The sequence below is a fragment of the Sinocyclocheilus anshuiensis genome, unplaced genomic scaffold, assembly GCF_001515605.1.
Source record: "Sinocyclocheilus anshuiensis isolate Anshui unplaced genomic scaffold, SAMN03320099.WGS_v1.1 scaffold1772, whole genome shotgun sequence".
NCBI lineage: Eukaryota > Metazoa > Chordata > Actinopteri > Cypriniformes > Cyprinidae > Sinocyclocheilus > Sinocyclocheilus anshuiensis.
The window spans coordinates 26,728-47,909 of record NW_015557162.1 but is presented as its reverse complement, the minus strand read 5'-3'; the positions used below and the strand labels follow the sequence as shown (position 1 = coordinate 47,909).

General features: G+C 37.3%; 2 protein-coding genes and 1 pseudogene across 2 annotated transcripts in view; 2 read left to right on the top strand and 1 right to left on the bottom strand.

Annotated features, from left to right (window-relative positions):
* The window catches only part of LOC107678309 (serine/threonine-protein kinase PAK 6-like), a 27,572-nt gene extending 18,121 nt beyond the window's left edge, over positions 1 to 9,451 (top strand). Inside the window, exons 6-8 of the mRNA XM_016473533.1 lie at positions 1,851 to 1,981; positions 3,953 to 4,087; positions 8,992 to 9,451. Coding sequence (XP_016329019.1) covers positions 1,851 to 1,981; positions 3,953 to 4,087; positions 8,992 to 9,159 — 434 coding nt within the window. The 3' untranslated portion in view covers positions 9,160 to 9,451. The remainder of the gene's footprint in view (positions 1 to 1,850; positions 1,982 to 3,952; positions 4,088 to 8,991) is intronic.
* Positions 9,452 to 10,320: 869 nt separating this feature from the next.
* LOC107678308 (myosin-6-like) lies at positions 10,321 to 16,960 on the top strand (annotated as a pseudogene).
* A 635-nt stretch (positions 16,961 to 17,595) lies between these two features.
* Positions 17,596 to 21,182, bottom strand: part of LOC107678310 (mitochondrial basic amino acids transporter-like) — a 19,127-nt gene continuing 15,540 nt past the window's right edge. The window contains exon 4 of the mRNA XM_016473534.1: positions 17,596 to 19,964. Coding sequence (XP_016329020.1) covers positions 19,194 to 19,964 — 771 coding nt within the window. The 3' untranslated portion in view covers positions 17,596 to 19,193. The remainder of the gene's footprint in view (positions 19,965 to 21,182) is intronic.

Below are 21,182 nucleotides of genomic sequence, written 5' to 3'. Positions count from 1 at the left end.
TTATTCAATGAAATGTATGAGCATTTTAGTCAGGTTTTAGTCAATGAAATCTTAGTCACATTTTCGTCATTCTGTATAATGGTTAAACTGATAAAAATTATTTTTTTCTCAAAATTATAATCGTAATGTTCGTTGTCATTTGAGAAATTTACTTTTGCATTTCAGGTATTGCACTTTCACCAGTAAGCACAAATCAATAGAATGTGGACATTGGCTATACATGGTGTATTTTACTTTATCTAGTGCACTGATTTATTATAGGCTTTTTTTATATAAATTAATACCAAAGACTTATGCAATCTCTCGGTCTACATTATGAAATCAGCTAAAACAAACAAAAAATATTAAAACAGTGAAATTAGTAATTCCACTCATTCCAAATTGCAATAGCCTATTTCTCTATTAAAACAACAGCGGTTGAGTAAGTGCCATTTACTCAGCGATCACAATCGCAAACAATATAGTAGAGATCTCATGACAGAACACAGACCGTCTGAATGATGCTTTCAATTCGATCGCTAAACTCCAGCTTGTTTGTCGGTGTTTTCAGATTATCGGCGGCGGCGCTTCCACAATGAGGAGCGAGCGCGTGCGCATGGTTGCCAGATTGCTTAAATTAAGCAAAACACCGGGCAGAAAATGTATCCTTGTAACAGCGAAGCTCAGATTCGGGGATTTTAACTCTTGATATCTGGCAACTGCACTCATGAAAGCTCGCCTAGCAGAGGCGTGTAGAACTGTGCGCAATAACATTTTGTCTCCTTTTTAATTGCATGTTGGTATAGTCTTAGTTATCGTTTATTGACCTTATTATCGTCTCATCTAAGTCTTGTCTTAGTCATGGGAAAAAAAGCTCGTCAACGAACATTTTTCTTCATAGTCTTCGATAACGAAATTAACACTAGCAGAGACCATCTGATCTGGTGGCTACGATGACCTCGGAATAAGAAAGAAACAGCAGTGTTGACAGAACTGGGCTAATATGGTCATACTTCCTGGTTCCTAGTAAGAACTCTAGCTGCTGCATTTTGAACCAGCTGGAGTTTATTTATTAAGCATGCAGAGCAACCACCCAAAATAGCATTACAATAATCTAACCTTGAGGTCATGAACGCTTAACAGCCCTAGTACTGAGCCTTGAGGTACTCCATACTGCACTTGTGATCAATATGATGCCTCTTCATTCACTGCTACGAATTGATGGCCGTCAGATAAGTAGTTTTTGAAGTACTATTTGAATGATGCTAATGCACTTCCATTAATGCCAACAAAGTTTTCTAGTCTATTCAAAAGAATGCTGTGGTCAATAGTGCCGAACGCAGCACTAAGATCCAGTAGTAATTAGAGCAGTCTCAGTACTATGATACGGTCTAAATCCTGACTGGAAATCCTCACAGATACCATTTTTCTCTAAGAAGGAATATAATTGTTAGGGTGAGAGTATAATTGTGCGGGTGATGTACTTATGACGTAACTTATGTAAACTAACAAACACGAACATATATGTACGCACATATATATATATTAGTGCTGTCAAATGATTAATTGCATCCAAAATATTTTTTTTATGTAATATATCTGTGTGCACTGTGTATATTTCTTATGTATATATAAAATGACAAACACAACAAAATTTCTAAAATTCAAATGAAAAGGAAAATATAAAAACAAATTCAAAATATTAATAAAATCCTCTGAATGATACTAAAATGGCACTTTTTCCCATTATTGACAAAGTACATGTTTTTGGTGTATAGTAGACATATGTGGATTGGAAATGCCATTGATTTGAGCTTTAGGAAGCTGGGAAACTCCTGACCGGAATTGATGTGTCGTCTCATTCTCTGTTTAACAGGTCAAACTGTCCGACTTTGGATTCTGCGCTCAGATCAGCAAAGACATCCCGAAGAGAAAGTCGTTAGTCGGGACTCCGTATTGGATGGCGCCGGAGGTGGTTTCAAAGACGCCCTACGGCACGGAGGTAACGAACATCATCAACCTTACCTTTAATTCCATCAGATCACATATGATATGAAGTAAACAATCTTAATGGGTGAGATTATTATCATAAAGATGCTGGTTGAGCCATATGTCACAATGCCACAGCAGATATTTAAAGCATATAATGCTGTGATTAAGACCTTTTAATGAGAGGATTAGAGTCAATGCATAATATTTGCATAGAGATAAAGGTGGATTCGCTTTACCGGATGTTGAATCTATTATAAAGCGTTAGAAATCTCTACTACAACATAACATGACCGATCTTACATTGCTTCATTCACCGAAGGTTTGGAAAGCCTGACTAATTTGGCAAAGAGACCTTAATAGTGACATTGATAAGGACAAGTGGAATAGAGTTTCTATGGTGTTACACATGTTAACTGGGTAGTTTGAGCAATAATCATGCTGGAAGTGAAAGAAAGAAACATGAAACATGCATAAAAATACTGCCTTTTTTGGAAATTGTGTTGTAATATCTTGAGAGATTGTTGGGAAATCGACTTTAGAGGATAAAACAGATTGATCAGTTTAAAACAATGAGTTTTCCCTTCCTACTAAACAATACATGTTTTTGCTAATGTTCACATGTAGTTATGAATTTCTGAATGTTCAAAATATCCAGTTTTTAAAATGTTTTTTTTTTGTTATTTTTGTGGTTATGCAAAACTTGAGGGAACGTTCCGTTTTAGAATTCTTGCAAACATTTTCGATTGTGAACGTTACTTTTGAATGTTCTCTGAACGTTCTGAAACAGTAACATTTAAAAAAACAAAACAAAAAAAAAAACGTTACATTAATGTTTTTTAAGGGAAAAAACATTCAATGAATGATGTGTAAATAGTAATGAAAGCTTTATTTCTAGATATTAAAAACATCCTTTTTTAAAAAGGTTTTTTTTGGTTATACAAACATTTAGGGAACATTAAATTTCATGTTACTCTTGAATGTTTCCTGAACAATTTTAAAATGAGTAGAAACATTTAAAAAATGTGAGATGAACATCCAACTAAAATGTTTCCGAAAAAAACATACCATGAATAATGAATTATTTGTATTTTTTTAAACATTTAATTTTTGTTAACAAATTTTTAGGGAACATTCCATTTTATTATTTTCAAACATTACGGGACCGCTACTTTTGAATGTTCTCGGTATGTTCTGAAACGTGCAGTAAAATTTTAAAAAGCATTAGAGGAATGTTCAAATAAAACGTTTCAGGAAAAAAAAAACACTCCGTGAACAATGTGTGAATAATGTTTTTGTGCTAACTTTTTAAAACTCTGAACGAACGTTCTATTAATGTTTGTTCATTATTTTTTAGAGAAGGATCTCTGTTAGCTGGATTGTTACTGCAGGTAATTTAGTCAGAGCAGATACTGGACAGACAGCTAAAACATGGACTGAATCACTGATTATAAATGCTGGCAAAACTGCATTGAAATCAGACTCGTACAGACATTCACTTCATAGGAAGTCCATTGCTTCTATTGTCTTCCAACTTTGCATCTTGTTGTGCATTACATGCTGGTATTTGTGGTTTTGTGTCTGTTGTGTTCAGCTTTTGTTTGTACCAGGTGTTATGCATAAAATAAACTAATACATTTAATGTTCAAAAAGAAAAAGAATGATTGGAAAAGTCATGAAAACGCATTGGTCCAAAGCCTTGGGAAACCTGTATTTATTTATATATGCATATTTTAGTTTGTAATAGTTTTACGTTTGTTTCCTCATATTTTTCACTGACTCACAGTACAATACAAGTGTCTGTGTGACTGGCAAACAGCTGCTCAGAGAACTTCTCAGACGCTTCTACATGAACTTTATCTATAGTTCTTTGTGATTCTTGAGAAGGTTGCGTTTGTTCCTCGGAATGAGGAATCAGAATTAGTGAGGCAGAGATGCTGCTTTCTGCTGAAGTGAAAGATCCTGATGTTTTGTGTGTTTGTAGGTGGACATGTGGTCTCTGGGGATCATGGTGGTGGAGATGATCGATGGAGAACCTCCGTATTTCAGCGAGACGCCGATAGCAGCGATGAAGAGACTGCGGGATGAGCCGGCGCCGACCGCCAGAAACATCAGCAGGGTAAAACCTGCATAACCTCAACAGTTCATTCAGTCAACTAAAACTGAAGCTAAAACTATATTCATATCATAATCAATTCAGTTTAGTTTGACTTGATGTAATAAAATAACTAAAACTGAAATAAAAAATAATAAAAATTATATAGAATTATAATTAACAGAAAAATAATAACTTTAAAAATATTAATGCAAACTACAATAAGCATCCCAAATAACACAGAATGTGAAATTATAACATGCATATGTTCATGCAGTGCTGTTATTTATGGAAGCCCGTTTCCGCCACTGAATAAAAAATAAAAAAAGGTAAGATATACTTAAGATATATATAAACGTCATAATTGCGAGATATAAAAGCGAGATATAAAAGTCATAATTGCGAGATATAAACGTCAGAATTGCGAGATATAAAAGTCATAAGTGCGAGATATAAAAGTCATAATTGCGAGATATAAACGTCAGAATTGCGAGATATAAAAGTCATAAGTGCGAGATATAAAAGTCATAATTGCGAGATATAAACGTCAGAATTGCGAGATATAAAAGTCATAAGTGCGAGATATAAAAGTCATAATTGCGAGATATAAACGTCAGAATTGCGAGATATAAAAGTCATAAGTGCGAGATATAAAAGTCATAATTGCGAGATATAAACGTCAGAATTGCGAGATATAAAAGTCATAAGTGCGAGATATAAAAGTCATAATTGCGAGATATAAACGTCAGAATTGCGAGATATAAAAGTCATAAGTGCGAGATATAAAAGTCATAATTGCGAGATATAAACGTCAGAATTGCGAGATATAAAAGTCATAAGTGCGAGATATAAAAGTCATAATTGCGAGATATAAACGTCAGAATTGCGAGATATAAAAGTCATAAGTGCGAGATATAAAAGTCATAATTGCGAGATATAAACGTCAGAATTGCGAGATATAAAAGTCATAAGTGCGAGATATAAAAGTCATAATTGCGAGATATAAACGTCAGAATTGCGAGATATAAAAGTCATAAGTGCGAGATATAAAAGTCATAATTGCGAGATATAAACGTCAGAATTGCGAGATATAAAAGTCATAAGTGCGAGATATAAAAGTCATAATTGCGAGATATAAACGTCAGAATTGCGAGATATAAAAGTCATAAGTGCGAGATATAAAAGTCATAATTGCGAGATATAAACGTCAGAATTGCGAGATATAAAAGTCATAAGTGCGAGATATAAAAGTCATAATTGCGAGATATAAACGTCAGAATTGCGAGATATAAAAGTCATAAGTGCGAGATATAAAAGTCATAATTGCGAGATATAAACGTCAGAATTGCGAGATATAAAAGTCATAAGTGCGAGATATAAAAGTCATAATTGCGAGATATAAACGTCAGAATTGCGAGATATAAAAGTCATAAGTGCGAGATATAAAAGTCATAATTGCGAGATATAAACGTCAGAATTGCGAGATATAAAAGTCATAAGTGCGAGATATAAAAGTCATAATTGCGAGATATAAACGTCAGAATTGCGAGATATAAAAGTCATAAGTGCGAGATATAAAAGTCATAATTGCGAGATATAAACGTCAGAATTGCGAGATATAAAAGTCATAAGTGCGAGATATAAAAGTCATAATTGCGAGATATAAACGTCAGAATTGCGAGATATAAAAGTCATAAGTGCGAGATATAAAAGTCATAATTGCGAGATATAAACGTCAGAATTGCGAGATATAAAAGTCATAAGTGCGAGATATAAAAGTCATAATTGCGAGATATAAACGTCAGAATTGCGAGATATAAAAGTCATAAGTGCGAGATATAAAAGTCATAATTGCGAGATATAAACGTCAGAATTGCGAGATATAAAAGTCATAAGTGCGAGATATAAAAGTCATAATTGCGAGATATAAACGTCAGAATTGCGAGATATAAAAGTCATAAGTGCGAGATATAAAAGTCATAATTGCGAGATATAAACGTCAGAATTGCGAGATATAAAAGTCATAAGTGCGAGATATAAAAGTCATAATTGCGAGATATAAACGTCAGAATTGCGAGATATAAAAGTCATAAGTGCGAGATATAAAAGTCATAATTGCGAGATATAAACGTCAGAATTGCGAGATATAAAAGTCATAAGTGCGAGATATAAAAGTCATAATTGCGAGATATAAACGTCAGAATTGCGAGATATAAAAGTCATAAGTGCGAGATATAAAAGTCATAATTGCGAGATATAAACGTCAGAATTGCGAGATATAAAAGTCATAAGTGCGAGATATAAAAGTCATAATTGCGAGATATAAACGTCAGAATTGCGAGATATAAAAGTCATAAGTGCGAGATATAAAAGTCATAATTGCGAGATATAAACGTCAGAATTGCGAGATATAAAAGTCATAAGTGCGAGATATAAAAGTCATAATTGCGAGATATAAACGTCAGAATTGCGAGATATAAAAGTCATAAGTGCGAGATATAAAAGTCATAATTGCGAGATATAAACGTCAGAATTGCGAGATATAAAAGTCATAAGTGCGAGATATAAAAGTCATAATTGCGAGATATAAACGTCAGAATTGCGAGATATAAAAGTCATAAGTGCGAGATATAAAAGTCATAATTGCGAGATATAAACGTCAGAATTGCGAGATATAAAAGTCATAAGTGCGAGATATAAAAGTCATAATTGCGAGATATAAACGTCAGAATTGCGAGATATAAAAGTCATAAGTGCGAGATATAAAAGTCATAATTGCGAGATATAAACGTCAGAATTGCGAGATATAAAAGTCATAAGTGCGAGATATAAAAGTCATAATTGCGAGATATAAACGTCAGAATTGCGAGATATAAAAGTCATAAGTGCGAGATATAAAAGTCATAATTGCGAGATATAAACGTCAGAATTGCGAGATATAAAAGTCATAAGTGCGAGATATAAAAGTCATAATTGCGAGATATAAACGTCAGAATTGCGAGATATAAAAGTCATAAGTGCGAGATATAAAAGTCATAATTGCGAGATATAAACGTCAGAATTGCGAGATATAAAAGTCATAAGTGCGAGATATAAAAGTCATAATTGCGAGATATAAACGTCAGAATTGCGAGATATAAAAGTCATAAGTGCGAGATATAAAAGTCATAATTGCGAGATATAAACGTCAGAATTGCGAGATATAAAAGTCATAAGTGCGAGATATAAAAGTCATAATTGCGAGATATAAACGTCAGAATTGCGAGATATAAAAGTCATAAGTGCGAGATATAAAAGTCATAATTGCGAGATATAAACGTCAGAATTGCGAGATATAAAAGTCATAAGTGCGAGATATAAAAGTCATAATTGCGAGATATAAACGTCAGAATTGCGAGATATAAAAGTCATAAGTGCGAGATATAAAAGTCATAATTGCGAGATATAAACGTCAGAATTGCGAGATATAAAAGTCATAAGTGCGAGATATAAAAGTCATAATTGCGAGATATAGAAGTCTTAATTGCGAGATATAAAAGTCATAATTGCGAGATATAAAAGTCAGAATTGCGAGATATAAAGTCCAGTTCTGAGGAGAAAAACAAGTTCTGATATGTTCTCAGAATTGACTTAACTCGCAATTGCAAGTTTATATTACACAATTCTGACTTCATTTCTCAGAACTGCGAGTCTATATCTCACAATTCTGACTTTATAACTCACAATTGCGAGTTTACATCTCACAATTCTGAGAAAAAATCTGTTTTTCAAAAATTTAAACCGATCAGTGGCAGAAACGGGCTTCCATAGTTGTTGTACAGTAAAACTATAAAAGATCATTAATTAAAATAAAGCTGAAATGAAATATTAATATTAGATGAAACACTTAAACTTCAAAAATGTAAATGTTAATTTTTTTTATAAATGTTTAAAAGTACTAGTTAGTAAAACTGAAAAATAAATAGAAAAAATAAAGCTTAATAAAAATCTACCCCCATTAATAAAAATGACATTTTCATTAATTAAAAATCCGAAATGAAATAAAATATAAATATTCGATGAAACACTTAAATAATTTTTTTTAATAAAAATGATATTTTTAAAAGTAGTAAAATTAATAAAACTAAAACTGAAAAATTAATAAAACTTAAATAGAAATATTAAAAAACAAAAATGAATAAAAAATGACAAAAACAGAACAAAATTACTGAAATTAAAATTCTAAAATTTAAAGCTAATATAAATCTAACATAAAAAAATAAAAGCTAATTCAAAATATTAACAAATACTATAAATATATAAACAATACAAAAACAACACTTATTACACTTTAATTAAACTACTAAAAATCATTTTCATTAATTAAAAAAGCCTAAATTAAATAAAATAGAAATAATAGATGAAACACTTAAACTTAAAAAATGCAAACTGACAATTATGAATGTTTAAAAGTACCACAATTACTAAAACTAAAAAATTATTAAAAAGCTAAATAGAAATGTATTAAACAATTAAATAAAAATGACAAAGGCACAACAAAATTACTAAAGTTCAAATTGTAAGAGATAAAAGCTAATATAAATGTAATATAAAAAATAAATTAAAGCTTAATAGAAATATTAAAAAATAAATAAAAAGGACAAAGAACATAACAAATTACTAAACTTAAAATTGTAAAATTTAAAGGCTAATATAAATTTGATAAAAATGAAAGCTATAATACTAAAACAATACTGACTTCATGCATAAATAAAATAAAATCACTTAATTACTGTATATCATGAATACCATAAACACAAGTGTCCCTAAAATCTGCTTAAAAAGAGACTTAAAATGAAGAAAATTAATCCTACTTTCAGGACCATGAAGTTATGTTTGGTCATTACGATGTTTGATATTATGTATAATGATCTCTGTGGTGTGATCAGATCTCTCCCGTCCTGAGGGACTTTCTGGACTCGATGTTGACGTGTGATCCGCTGGAGCGAGCGAGCGCCGGAGATCTGCTCCAGCACCCCTTCATGCTGCAGGCCACTTCTCCTCGCTGTCTGGTGCCGCTGGTGGAGCAGTACCGCAAACGCATGTCACGATGCTGACCTTTAGCACTTTAGAGACTGTGAACCTTCCTGATGTACTGGAAAAACCCTGACGTTCCTCTGGAGAACCTCATGGAGGAGGACAGGAGCGGTTCCCCCCAAAACCATCATTCTGTCAGCATTTATTCCTCTTATTCTAATGCGTTTGCACAGAACTGTTGACATTATGTGTCGCGTGTAATATAGACTGTGCTGATGGGTTTATTAAATACATCTGATGATCGTTCACAATGTATGGAAGCCTGTTTCTGCTCCAGGACAAGGAATTAAAAGGTAATTGTGACCTTATTTCTTGCAATTCTGAGGGGAAAAAAACGTTAACTTACAATTGCGAGACAAAAAAAAAGGTAATTCTAAGAAGAAAAGTAAAAATTGTGAGAAAAAAAATGTAATTGTGAGATATAAACTCAGAAGTGGTGGTGAAAAGGTCAGAATCAGAAATGTGAGATACAAACAGAATTGCAAGATAAAAAGACAGAATTACAAGAAAAAGTCAGAATTGTGAGATGTAAACTAAGAATTGCAAGAAAAATGTAGAATTGTAAGATACAAAGTCAGAATCGCGAGATATGAACTAAGAATTGTAATAAACACAAAACCTTATATAGCTTATATATGAACATATTGCAGTACAAAAGTTGAGACCACACAAAAAAAAATACAAAAAAAAAATTTTGCATTCCATTCTAACCATTTTTTCCATTACAAATATATTATTAGCATAACAATTTGACCAAAAAAATAAAAAAATAATTGGTCTCAGGTTTTTGGGCTCCACTGCAGTTTTCTAAATCATGAATCACATAAACAATGTGTTTATGCATAAGATATGATGTATCACATTGCATTAATTGCAAAGAAAATGTGAAGATCATGCTTAATGCTAGAGGTATGTCTAATATTTCTAAAGGATGGAAACAATCAGGGAGGTGTTTGTTGTCTATATAAGGATATCAACAACTAAAGGTCTTGTTACTGACCCCACACCACTGTTAACTCTTGATAAAATCCCTGTCCTTGTGTTCTTTCCTTTCACATCCTTATTTGGATCTCCGTTACCCTCTATAAAAACCAAGCACTAGTGGTTTGCGTCTTTAAAGTTTCCTCAGCCGAGGTGTGCTCATCAAATCTCTCTGTACCTGGAAATCTCAAGCAGTCACTATGGGTGATGCTCTGATGGCAGAGTTTGGAAAGGCCGCTCCCTTCTTGAGGAAGTCGGACAAAGAGCGTCTGAAAGCTCAGACGAGAGCTTTTGACATCAAGACCGAATGCTTTGTTGTGGATGAAAAGGTGGAGTATGTGAAGGGGCAAATTGTCAGCAAGGAAGGAGGGAAGGTGACTGTAAAGACTGAGGGCGGGAGGACAGTGACCGTCAAGGATGGAGACGTCCATCCCCAGAACCCGCCTAAATTTGATAAAATCGAAGACATGGCGATGCTCACTTTCCTTCATGAGCCTGCAGTGCTGTTCAACCTCAAAGAGCGCTACGCAGCCTGGATGATCTACACCTACTCAGGGCTGTTCTGCGTAACCGTCAACCCTTACAAGTTGTTACCCGTGTACGACTCAGAAGTAGTTGCGGCTTACAGAGGTAAGAAGAGATCAGAGGCCCCACCGCACATCTTTTCTATCTCAGATAATGCTTATCAATACATGCTAACGGACCGGGAGAACCAGTCCATCCTTATCACCGGAGAATCCGGTGCTGGGAAGACAGTCGACACCAAGAGAGTAATCCAGTATTTTGCCAGCATTGCTGCCGTGGGTGGAGCGACCGGAAAGAGAGACTCCAGCAAGGGAACCCTGGAGGATCAGATTATCCAGGCAAACCCTGCACTCAAGGCTTTCGGCAATGCTAAAACTGTGAGAAACGACAACTCGTCTCGCTTTGGGAAATTCATCTGCATTCATTTCGGGACTAGCGGTAAACTCTCCTCGGCTGATATCGAAACGTACCTGCTGGAGAAGTCTCGGGTGACCTTTCAACTGAAAGCTGAGAGGAACTACCATATCTTCTTCCAAATACTGTCCAATGAAAAGCCTGAACTACTGGACATGATGTTGATAACCAATAATCCACATGACTGCTCTTACATCTCCCAAGGAGAAGTATCACAGTATTCACAGCTGAAGAAAAGATGGGAGTCTACAAGCTGACGGGTGCTATCATGCACTATGGCAATATGAAGTTCAAACAGGAACCGCGTGAAGAGCAGGCAGAGCCTGACGGTACTGAAGATGCAGATAAGGCAGCTGATCTAATAGGGCTGAACTCTGCTGACCTGCTCAAAGGACTCTGCCATCCAAGGGTCAAGGTAGGCAATGAGCACTTTACAAAAGGACAGAGTGTGGACCAAGTGTATTACTCAATTGGTGCACTAGCAAAGTCAGTGTATGAGAAAATGTTCAACTGGATGGTGGTAAGAATTAACCAATCCCTTGACACGAAGCAACATCGGCAATATTTCATCGGCGTGCTAGACATCGCTGGCTTTGATATCTTTGATTTCAACACGTTTGAACAACTCTGCATCAATTTTACCAATGAAAAGCTGCAACAGTTTTTCAATCACCACATGTTCGTTCTGGAACAAGAGGAATAAAAAAAGAGGGGATTGACTGGGAGTTCATTGACTTCGGGATGGATCTGCAAGCCTGCATCGATCTGATTGAGAAACCCCTCGGGATCATGTCCATTCTCGAGGAAGAGTGCATGTTTCCAAAGGCCAGTGATCAGACATTCAAAGCAAAGCTGTATGACAACCATTTGGGCAAGACAAACATTTTCCAGAAGCCGCGAGTTGTGAAGGGAAAGGCAGAAGCGCACTTCGCCTTGGCCCACTATGCAGGTACTGTTGACTATAATATTTCCGGCTGGCTGGTGAATAACAAAGACCCACTGAATGAAACTGTAGTTGGGCTCTATCAGAAATCCTCTTTGAAGTTGTTGAGTCATCTATTCTCAAATTATGCAGGAACAGAGGGAGCAGAAAAGTCTGGTGGGAAAGGGGCCAAGAAAAAGGGGTCATCTTTTCAGACAGTGTCTGCCCTGCACAGAGAAAACCTTAACAAATTAATGATCAATCTGAAAACCACACTTTGTCCGTTGTTTGATTCCAAATGAAAGCAAGACTCCTGGAATCATGGACAACTGTCTGGTCATGCACCAGCTTCGCTGCAATGGTGTACTGGAGGGTATCAGGATTTGCAGGAAAGGTTTCCCGAACAGGATCCTCTATGGTGATTTCAAACAGAGGTACAGAATCCTAAATGCATCTGCCATCCCAGAAGGTCAGTTCATTGAAAACAAGAAAAGTGCAGAGAAGTTGTTAGGCTCACTAGACATTGACCATACGCAATACACTGCAAAAAATGCTTTTCTAGCTTATATCTTTTGTTTTGTTTCCAGCCAAAATATCTAAAAATTCTTAAATCAAGAAGGATTTTCTAGACAAGTAAAAATTATTGTCTTGTTTTCAGAAAAAACAAGTCGAATTCAAGTGAGTTTTTATAATCTGCCAGTGGGGTAAGAAAATAATCTTGCTTTCTGTTTGAATTAACAATCCTTTGAATTAATCCTTCTTGATTTAAGAATTTTTAGATATTTTGGCTGGAAACAAGACAAAAGATCTAAACTAGAAAAGCATTTTTTGCAGTGTACAAATTTGGCCACACAAAAGTCTTTTTCAAAGCTGGCCTGCTCGGTACGTTAGAAGAGATGCGAGATGACCAACTGGATTACTGATGAGAGTTGAGTATCAGAAACTGGTGGAACGAACAGATGCCCTCATGGTCATTCAGTGGAACCTTTGTTCCTTCCTTGGTGTGAAAAACTGGCCATGGATGAAACTGTTCTTTAAGACAGAACCTTTGCTAAGGAGTGCCGAGTCTGAAAAGGAGATGGCAAACATGAAGGATGAATTCAATAAGTTAAAAGAAGCGTTGGAGAAATCTGAGGCCAGGAGGAAAGAGTTAGAGGAGAAGATAGTCTTCTTCAAGAGTATAATGATTTGCTTCTTCAGCTGCAATCAGAGCAAGACACCTTAACGGATGCTGAAGAACGATGTGAACAGCTCATAAAAAGCAAAATCCAGCTAGAAGCAAAAGTCCATTTTTTGCAGTGTACAAATTTGGCCACACAAAAGTCTTTTTCAAAGCTGGCCTGCTCGGTACGTTAGAAGAGATGCGAGATGACCAACTGGATTACTGATGAGAGTTGAGTATCAGAAACTGGTGGAACGAACAGATGCCCTCATGGTCATTCAGTGGAACCTTTGTTCCTTCCTTGGTGTGAAAAACTGGCCATGGATGAAACTGTTCTTTAAGATAGAACCTTTGCTAAGGAGTGCCGAGTCTGAAAAGGAGATGGCAAATATGAAGGATGAATTCAATAAGTTAAAAGAAGCGTTGGAGAAATCTGAGGCCAGGAGGAAAGAGTTAGAGGAGAAGATAGTCTTCTTCAAGAGAATAATGATTTGCTTCTTCAGCTGCAATCAGAGCAAGACACCTTAACGGATGCTGAAGAACGATGTGAACAGCTCATAAAAAGCAAAATCCAGCTAGAAGCAAAAGTCAAAGAGCTGTCAGAACGTATAGAGGATGAGGAAGAGATAAACGCAGACCTCACAGCCAAGAAACGCAAGTTGGAGGATGAATGTTCTGAGCTCAAAAAAGATATAGATGACCTAGAGCTGACATTGGCCAAGGTGGAAAAGGAAAAACATGCCACTGAGAACAAAGTAAAGAATCTGACCGAAGAAATGGCATCTCTTGATGAAACATAATGAAACTCACCAAAGAGAAAAAAGCTCTACAAGAGGCTCACCAGCAAACATTGGATGACCTTCAAAGTGAGGATTACAAAGTAAATACATTAACAAAAGCTAAAGCTAAGCTTGAACAACAGGTGGATGACCTTGAGGGCTCATTGGAGCAAGAGAAAAAAGTTAAGATGGACTTGGAGTGAAGCAAAAGAAAACTGGAAGGAGATGTGAAACTGACTCAAGAGAATGTAATGGATTTGGAGAATGACAAACAGCAGCTAGAGGAAAAACTTAAAAAGAAAGACTTTGAAACTAATCAGCTGAACGGAAGGATTGAAGATGAGCAAATGGCTTCAGCACAGTTGCAGAAAAAACTAAAAGAAAATCAAGCTCGAATTGAAGAACTGGACTGCTCGTGCAAAGGTGGAGAAACAACGATCTGATATTTCTCGAGAACTGGACGACATCAGTGAGCGCCTGGAAGAGGCAGATGGGGCCACATGTGCTCAGGTAGAACTCAATAAAAAAAGGGAGGCCGAATTTCAAAAGTTGCGCAGGGACCTTGAGGAAGCCACCCTTCAGCATGAGGCTACTACTGCCTCCCTTCGGAAGAAGCATGCAGACCGTGTGGCTGAACTAGGGGAACAGATCGACAATTTGCAAAGGGTCAAACAAAAGTTAGAGAAAGAAAAAGTTGAATTCAAGTTGGAATTGGATGACCTTTCCTCAAATATGGAGAGTGTGGTAAAAGCCAAGGTAAATCTTGAAAAGATGTGCCGTTCACTGGAAGATCAGTTGAATGAGCATAGGTCAAAAGCTGAAGAAGCCCAGAGCTCTGAATGATTTGTCTACCCAGAAAGCCAAGCTGCTGACTGAAAATGGGGAACTTGGACGACAACTGGAAGAGAAGGAATGTCTGATTTCCCAGCTCACTAAAGGAAAGACCTGCTACACCCAGCAACTTGAAGACCTGAGAAGGCAACTTGAGGAAGAGGTGAAAGCAAAGAATGCTCTTGCTGTACAGTTGGTCCGTCATGACTGTGACTTACTAAGAGAGCAATTTGAGGAGGAACAAGAAGCAAAAGCTGAGCTCCAACGGGCATTATCCAAGGCCAATACAGAGGTAGCAACATGGAGGGCATGGTATGAGACTGACGGAATTCAGAGAACGGAGGAACTGGAGGAAGCCAAGAAGAAGCTTGTACAAAAATTGCAAGAAGCAGAGGAAGCAGTGGAAGCAGTGAATGCAAAGTGTTCTTCTCTTGAGAAAACAAAACATCGCCTGCAAAATGAGATTGAGGATCTGATGCTAGACCTTGAACGGTCAAATTCAGCATCAGCGGCCCTGGACAAAAAACAGAGATCCTTTGACAAAGTCATTGTGGAGTGGAAACAAAAGTACGAAGAGTCACAGTGTGAGCTTGAGGGAGCACAAAAGGAAGCCCGCAGCTTAAGTACCGAGCACTTTAAACTGAAGAATTCCTATGAAGAAACTCTAGATCACCTTGAGACTGTAAAGAGGGAAAACAAGAATCTACAGGAGGAGATCTCAGACTTAACAGATCAAGTGGGAGAAGGACGGAAGAGTGTCCATGAGTTAGAAAAACTGAGGAAACAGCTGGAACAGGAGAAAGCAGAGTTGCAGTCTGCACTAGAAGAAGCTGATGCTTCAGTTGAGCATGAAGAAGTTAAGATCCTACGAGCTCAACTGGAGTTCAACCAGTTGAAGGCAGATGTTGAGCGCAAGATGGCTGAGAAGGATGAGGAAATGGAACAAGCAAAAAGAAACTACCAATGTATGGTTGAATTCTTGTAGGCCTCCCTTGAGGCAGGGACGAGAAGCCGTAACGAGGCCTTAAGAGTAAAAAAGAAGATGGAGGGAGATCTTAATGAAATGGAAATTCAATTAAGCCAGGCCAACAGACAGGCAGCAGATGCTCAGAAGCAGCTGAATATGATCCAGTCGTGCTTAAAGGACACTCAACTACAGCTGGATGACACACTTCACAGTAATGATGATCTCAAAGAAAACATTGGCCTGTTGGAGTGCTGAAACAACCTGATTCAAGCAGAACTAGAAGAACTGAGAGCAGTGCTGGAACAAACCGAGAGGGGTCGCAAACTAGCTGAACAAGAACTTACTGAAGCAACCGAGAGGATGCAACTCTTGCACTCCCAAAACACCAGCCTCATCAACCAAAAGAAGAAGCAAGAGTCAGATCTGCTTCAGCTGCAAAATGAAATGGAGGAGCTGCTGCAAGAGAACCGCAATGCAGAAGAAAAGGCAAAGAAAGCCATCACTGATGCAGCTATGATGGCTGAAGAGTTAAAGAAGGAACAAGACACTAGTGCACACCTTGAAAGGATGAAAAAGAACATGGAACAGACCATTAAGGACCTACAGCAACGTCTAGATGAAGCAGAGCAAGTGGCAATATAAGGAGGCAAAAAGCAGCTACAGAAAATGGAGGCACGTATCCGTGAGCTTGAGAATGAGTTGGATACAGAGCAAAAGCGAGGTTCAGAATCACTTAAAAGTTCGAGAAAGTATGAGCGACGCATTAAGGAGCTGACTTATCAAACGGACGAGGATCGCAAGAACTTGGCAAGACTGCAGGACTTGGTGGACAAGCTACAACTGAAAGTAAAATCTTACAAACGTTCTGCTGAAGAAGCCGAGGAACAGGCAAATGCCAACCTGGCCAAATTACGAAAACTGCTAATTTATTTGAAGCTGCGGATTCGGGTGACGTTTTAGCTCATCCACGCATCACTAGCGGGCAGATATTGCAGAATCTCAAGTAAACAAGCTGCGTGCTAAAACTAGAGATGGTGTACCTGGAAAGAATCCCAGGATGAGTAATGTGTCTTGAGTAGTTGTGCAATCTCACCTAGATTTGTTTGTTCACTAGTTTTAAGATTAGTACCTGGAATCCTCTAAAGGATTAAACATTAGTCAAACCATAAATATGACTGAACAAAATAACACAAAGCCAATACTCAAAAATGAATGGGTTGGCTTATAATTTGAAATGCATTTTCATGTTAAAAATGAAATAAAATACTTTTAAATCACAGAATCTAATTCTTGTGTTTATCCCACCATACGACGTCAACATCTATTTACAGCAAGTTATATATAAAGACAAAAAAGACACAAGATTTATCATTTATCCCATTTATTTTCACATATTTTAGCTGACCAAAAGCAATTTATAAACTGGTTGAGGCCAACCACTTTTCAAATGGGAGTAGCACAGAACTAAACTTTTTCATACAAAAATAGGACAGACATTTCATCAGATTCAATACTGATCCATCCGTTCAGCAACAGCAGTAACAACAAACCTGAAAAAGAAAGAAAACTAAAACTACTCAAATTAAAACCACTTTAGTACTTTTGCAACCAATCTAACTCTGTAACATACAGTTTAATAAAAATTTTTACAGATATCACACAAAACATTGTTTTCAATGCATCTGTCTAGACTTCCCTTTTTAATGGAATACTACATATTTACATTTAATACAACATACAATCCATAACAGTTACAAAAAGAGCAGCACATTCTTTAAATATCCCATTTATTTTCACATATTTTAGCTGACCAAAAGCAATTTATAAACTGGTTGAGGCCAACCACTTTTCAAATGGGAGTAGCACAGAACTAAACTTTTTCATACAAAAATAGGACAGACATTTCATCAGATTCAATACTGATCCATCCGTTCAGCAACAGCAGTAACAACAAACCTGAAAAAGAAAGAAAACTAAAACTACTCAAATTAAAACCACTTTAGTACTTTTGCAACCAATCTAACTCTGTAACATACAGTTTAATAAAAACTACATATTTACATTTAATACAACATACAATCCGTAACAGTTACAAAAAGAGCAGCACATTCTTTAAAAGCCAGGCAAACCTCTTTTGTCTACTTCTTTCCCAAGTGCATGTTTTAGTCTCCTACATTCAGCACTCTGAAATCAAACATATGCAATTCTATTTACACATCTTTCAATATGCTGAGAAAATTCCAGCCTCGATATATACAAACATAAAATATATTGATCTTACAGAGACAACCCACATGCTTCAGTAAATCAAAAGATGTTACTTAAACACAGCAGATCATTCAAAACTCTAACAGCAGTTTAGATATAGTTACAGTGGACCTCCACTGGCCCAGATACAACCTGTATCCAAACACTTTAATAAGTTACAGAAAACATGCAAATATTGCATTAATTTTGTAGATAATATGCCACAAATTCAGGGCTTACATTGAGGGGACAGAGTTTGATTTGTCGGGCAAAAACCTTTGGTTTATTCTCTTTCCAGTACACTAGGAACCAAATGAATTCAGGCTAATACAATTCAAGTAGACAACATCAGTAGACAACAACAGTTCCTCAAATGTCACATTAGTGATTTAGAAACTTTAGCAAACGTAATTTGGTGTCTACTGTCTACCATATTCATTTCACAACTTTAACAGTGAGCCAAGATATCGCAACCTTTTAGGCAATTTCACCAGCAGCTTCCACTAAAAGGAGGTTCTCACTCCTCAGATTAAAAACATCATAATAACAAAGACTATATTCTCCAGTGCCAAAATCATATTTGTCCATGACTGGGTGGGGTTGAGAGTACAAATTTAATCTATGTCCGGGGTATTAACTTAGTCAGGGGTAGAGGCCATGTTAAGTTTGATGCAAACAAAAACGAGGCTGGGAAGGACCTTGGTAACTACTTTTCCAAAATGCACCTTTCCAAAACTTTCCAGTGGAAAACACAAATGACCTAAAACCTTAAGACAGCACAACCTACGTTCTACATCCACACGTCACTTCCTCCTTTCGTTCACATCAACTGGTGTCCACCCTAACTAAACTTGAGGATTTGTTTAGACACTGGATTCTCTTCAGTGTAGCAATAATTTGCAGCGTCAAAGCAAGTTTTACTAGTTCTGCCAAGTAACAACAAAAGGAGCAGTTTATTACATCAACATGCAAACTCTTACTTTCAGAGGTCGGATTCTTTCAGCTCTCGTAAGGCAGACACAGGGAACGTGTTTGTTAAATATCATTGAAAATAAAAAATATATATATTTACAGATGCAGAGCTCAAGTCATTGTATGGATAGAAAGGTTGTGCAATTCCTTTTACAGTGGACAGATGTGCTCAATGCACAGCAACTGTTTGTTTAGTAACAGCCATTATTTTGGGAAGTGCTACGCTAGTCAATATCCCAGAAAGATGAGGTTACTCACAGACTGGACGGTTGTGCTTGCTGCTGCAACGGCGCTTGATGCGAAGCTGGAGCCGCTTCGCAATCTTTCGATCCCTCGTCCGGACGTACGTGCAAAAGGAAGAGCGTGACAGTAGCGAAAGTGGCTGCGTTGACCGGAAAAGCCCGTAAAAGAGTGGAAGTAAGTCCACGCGTAAAAACCCGCCAACCTTCGCGCTGGATGCTCTTCCTTGTGCAGTCCATGATGCTGCTGTACTGGTACTTTCCGCCGACCCCATCGGCTTGGAGTCGGGATTTTATCACGTCCACAGGATACGTCGAAAGCCAAGACGCGATTCCCGACATGCCTCCGGCGAACAGCAGTTTGGGAATCATGTACGGATCCTCCGGCTCGCATCCCAGCGAACGCGTCAGGAGGTCATACGCAAGGAAATAAACGCCGAATCCCGGCGTCTCTCGGATGAGAGTCGTAACCATTCCTCGGTTGACTCCTCGCAAACCCTCGCGCTGGTAAATGCGAGCCAGGCAGTCCAGCGAGTTTTTGTAGACCTTCCGAGAGGACGACTTCTTCTCGCCCGTTCCTTGCATCTGCATTCGGGTCTTGGCCAGTTCCATCGGGCAGCAGATCACGCACTGGATGGTGCCGGCCGCCGCTCCGGCTAGGAACTGGTTCATGGGCGTATCCTCGCCCAACATGCGCATGGTGTTGCCCTGAACACCAAAGACGATGGCGTTGATGAACGTCAGGCCCATCATGGGCGACCCAATGCCTTTATAAAGGCCAAACATCTGTGGAGAAGGTGAAACAAAGTGATCCAAGGTGCATTTGTTTACATGCATATATGTGACCATGGAGCACAAAACCAGTCATAAGTAGCACAGGTATATTTGTAGCAATATCCAACAATGCATTGTATGGGTCAAAATTATCGATTTTTCTTTTATGCCAAAAAAAGATGTTTGGAAGATGGAAGATGTTTCGTAAATTTCCTACCATAAACATATCAAAACCTAATTTTTCATTAGTAATATGCATTGCTAAGAACTTAATTTGGACAACTTAAAAGGTGATTTTCTCAATATTTTAATTTTTTTGTAACCTCAGATTCCAGATTTTCAAATAGTTGTATCGTGGTCAAATATTTTCCTATCCTAACAAACCATACATCAATGGAAAGCTTATTTATTCAGCTGTATGTATAAATCTCAATATAAAAAAAAAGGACCCTTATGACTGGTTTTAAGGTCCAGGGGGCGTATTGCAGAAAGTTTCTTATCTTAGGTCTGAACTTAAGATGTGATATGTTAAATTAGGATGTTTCAGAAATTCGTATTACAGAAGCAAATCTTAACTTGATTTGGGATTCTTATCCTATCTTACAAAATCGTATCTTATCTCTAGTTAGGAAATCTTAAATTGCATTATCAAGCTCGACAATCCACTTTCAGGTCTGTTACCAAGCAACCAACACTGTGTGAGCTGCTGATGAGGTAAACAAAATAATAGAAGCTACTTCACTTTGAAAATCGCCTTTTGCAAAAAACCGTAACACCGTGTCTACACCGGACGCGACAGCTATTGTGTCGCGCCGCTCCGCGCCGCAACAGCTAAAGTCTGTCTACTGTACACTGGACGCAACAACGCGACCGTTGAAAATCATTTGAAATTTGTGTCAGCACGTCATAAATAGAACACGGCAGCAGTTTACTGTCGGGGATTTGTCGTTGTGCGCCGCAGCCAGTGTAGACAGCATCACTGATTATAATGAGTTCCAGAGGCGTCATGCCTATTCAAAGTGATTTTTGAGCCAAGTGGATTTTGAATGCAGCTTCCAAAAGACAAAAAATAGCCAATTAATATTTTCTATATTTAATACAATCACACCGGCGTGATTAAATCGTTCAGCGCGTCGATCATCAGCTGCTAAATTTAAATCTGCGCTCGCTGGCTGGCGCTGAGCCAGAGACATACTGTTCTTACAGCACTGCGCATTATAACCAATCACA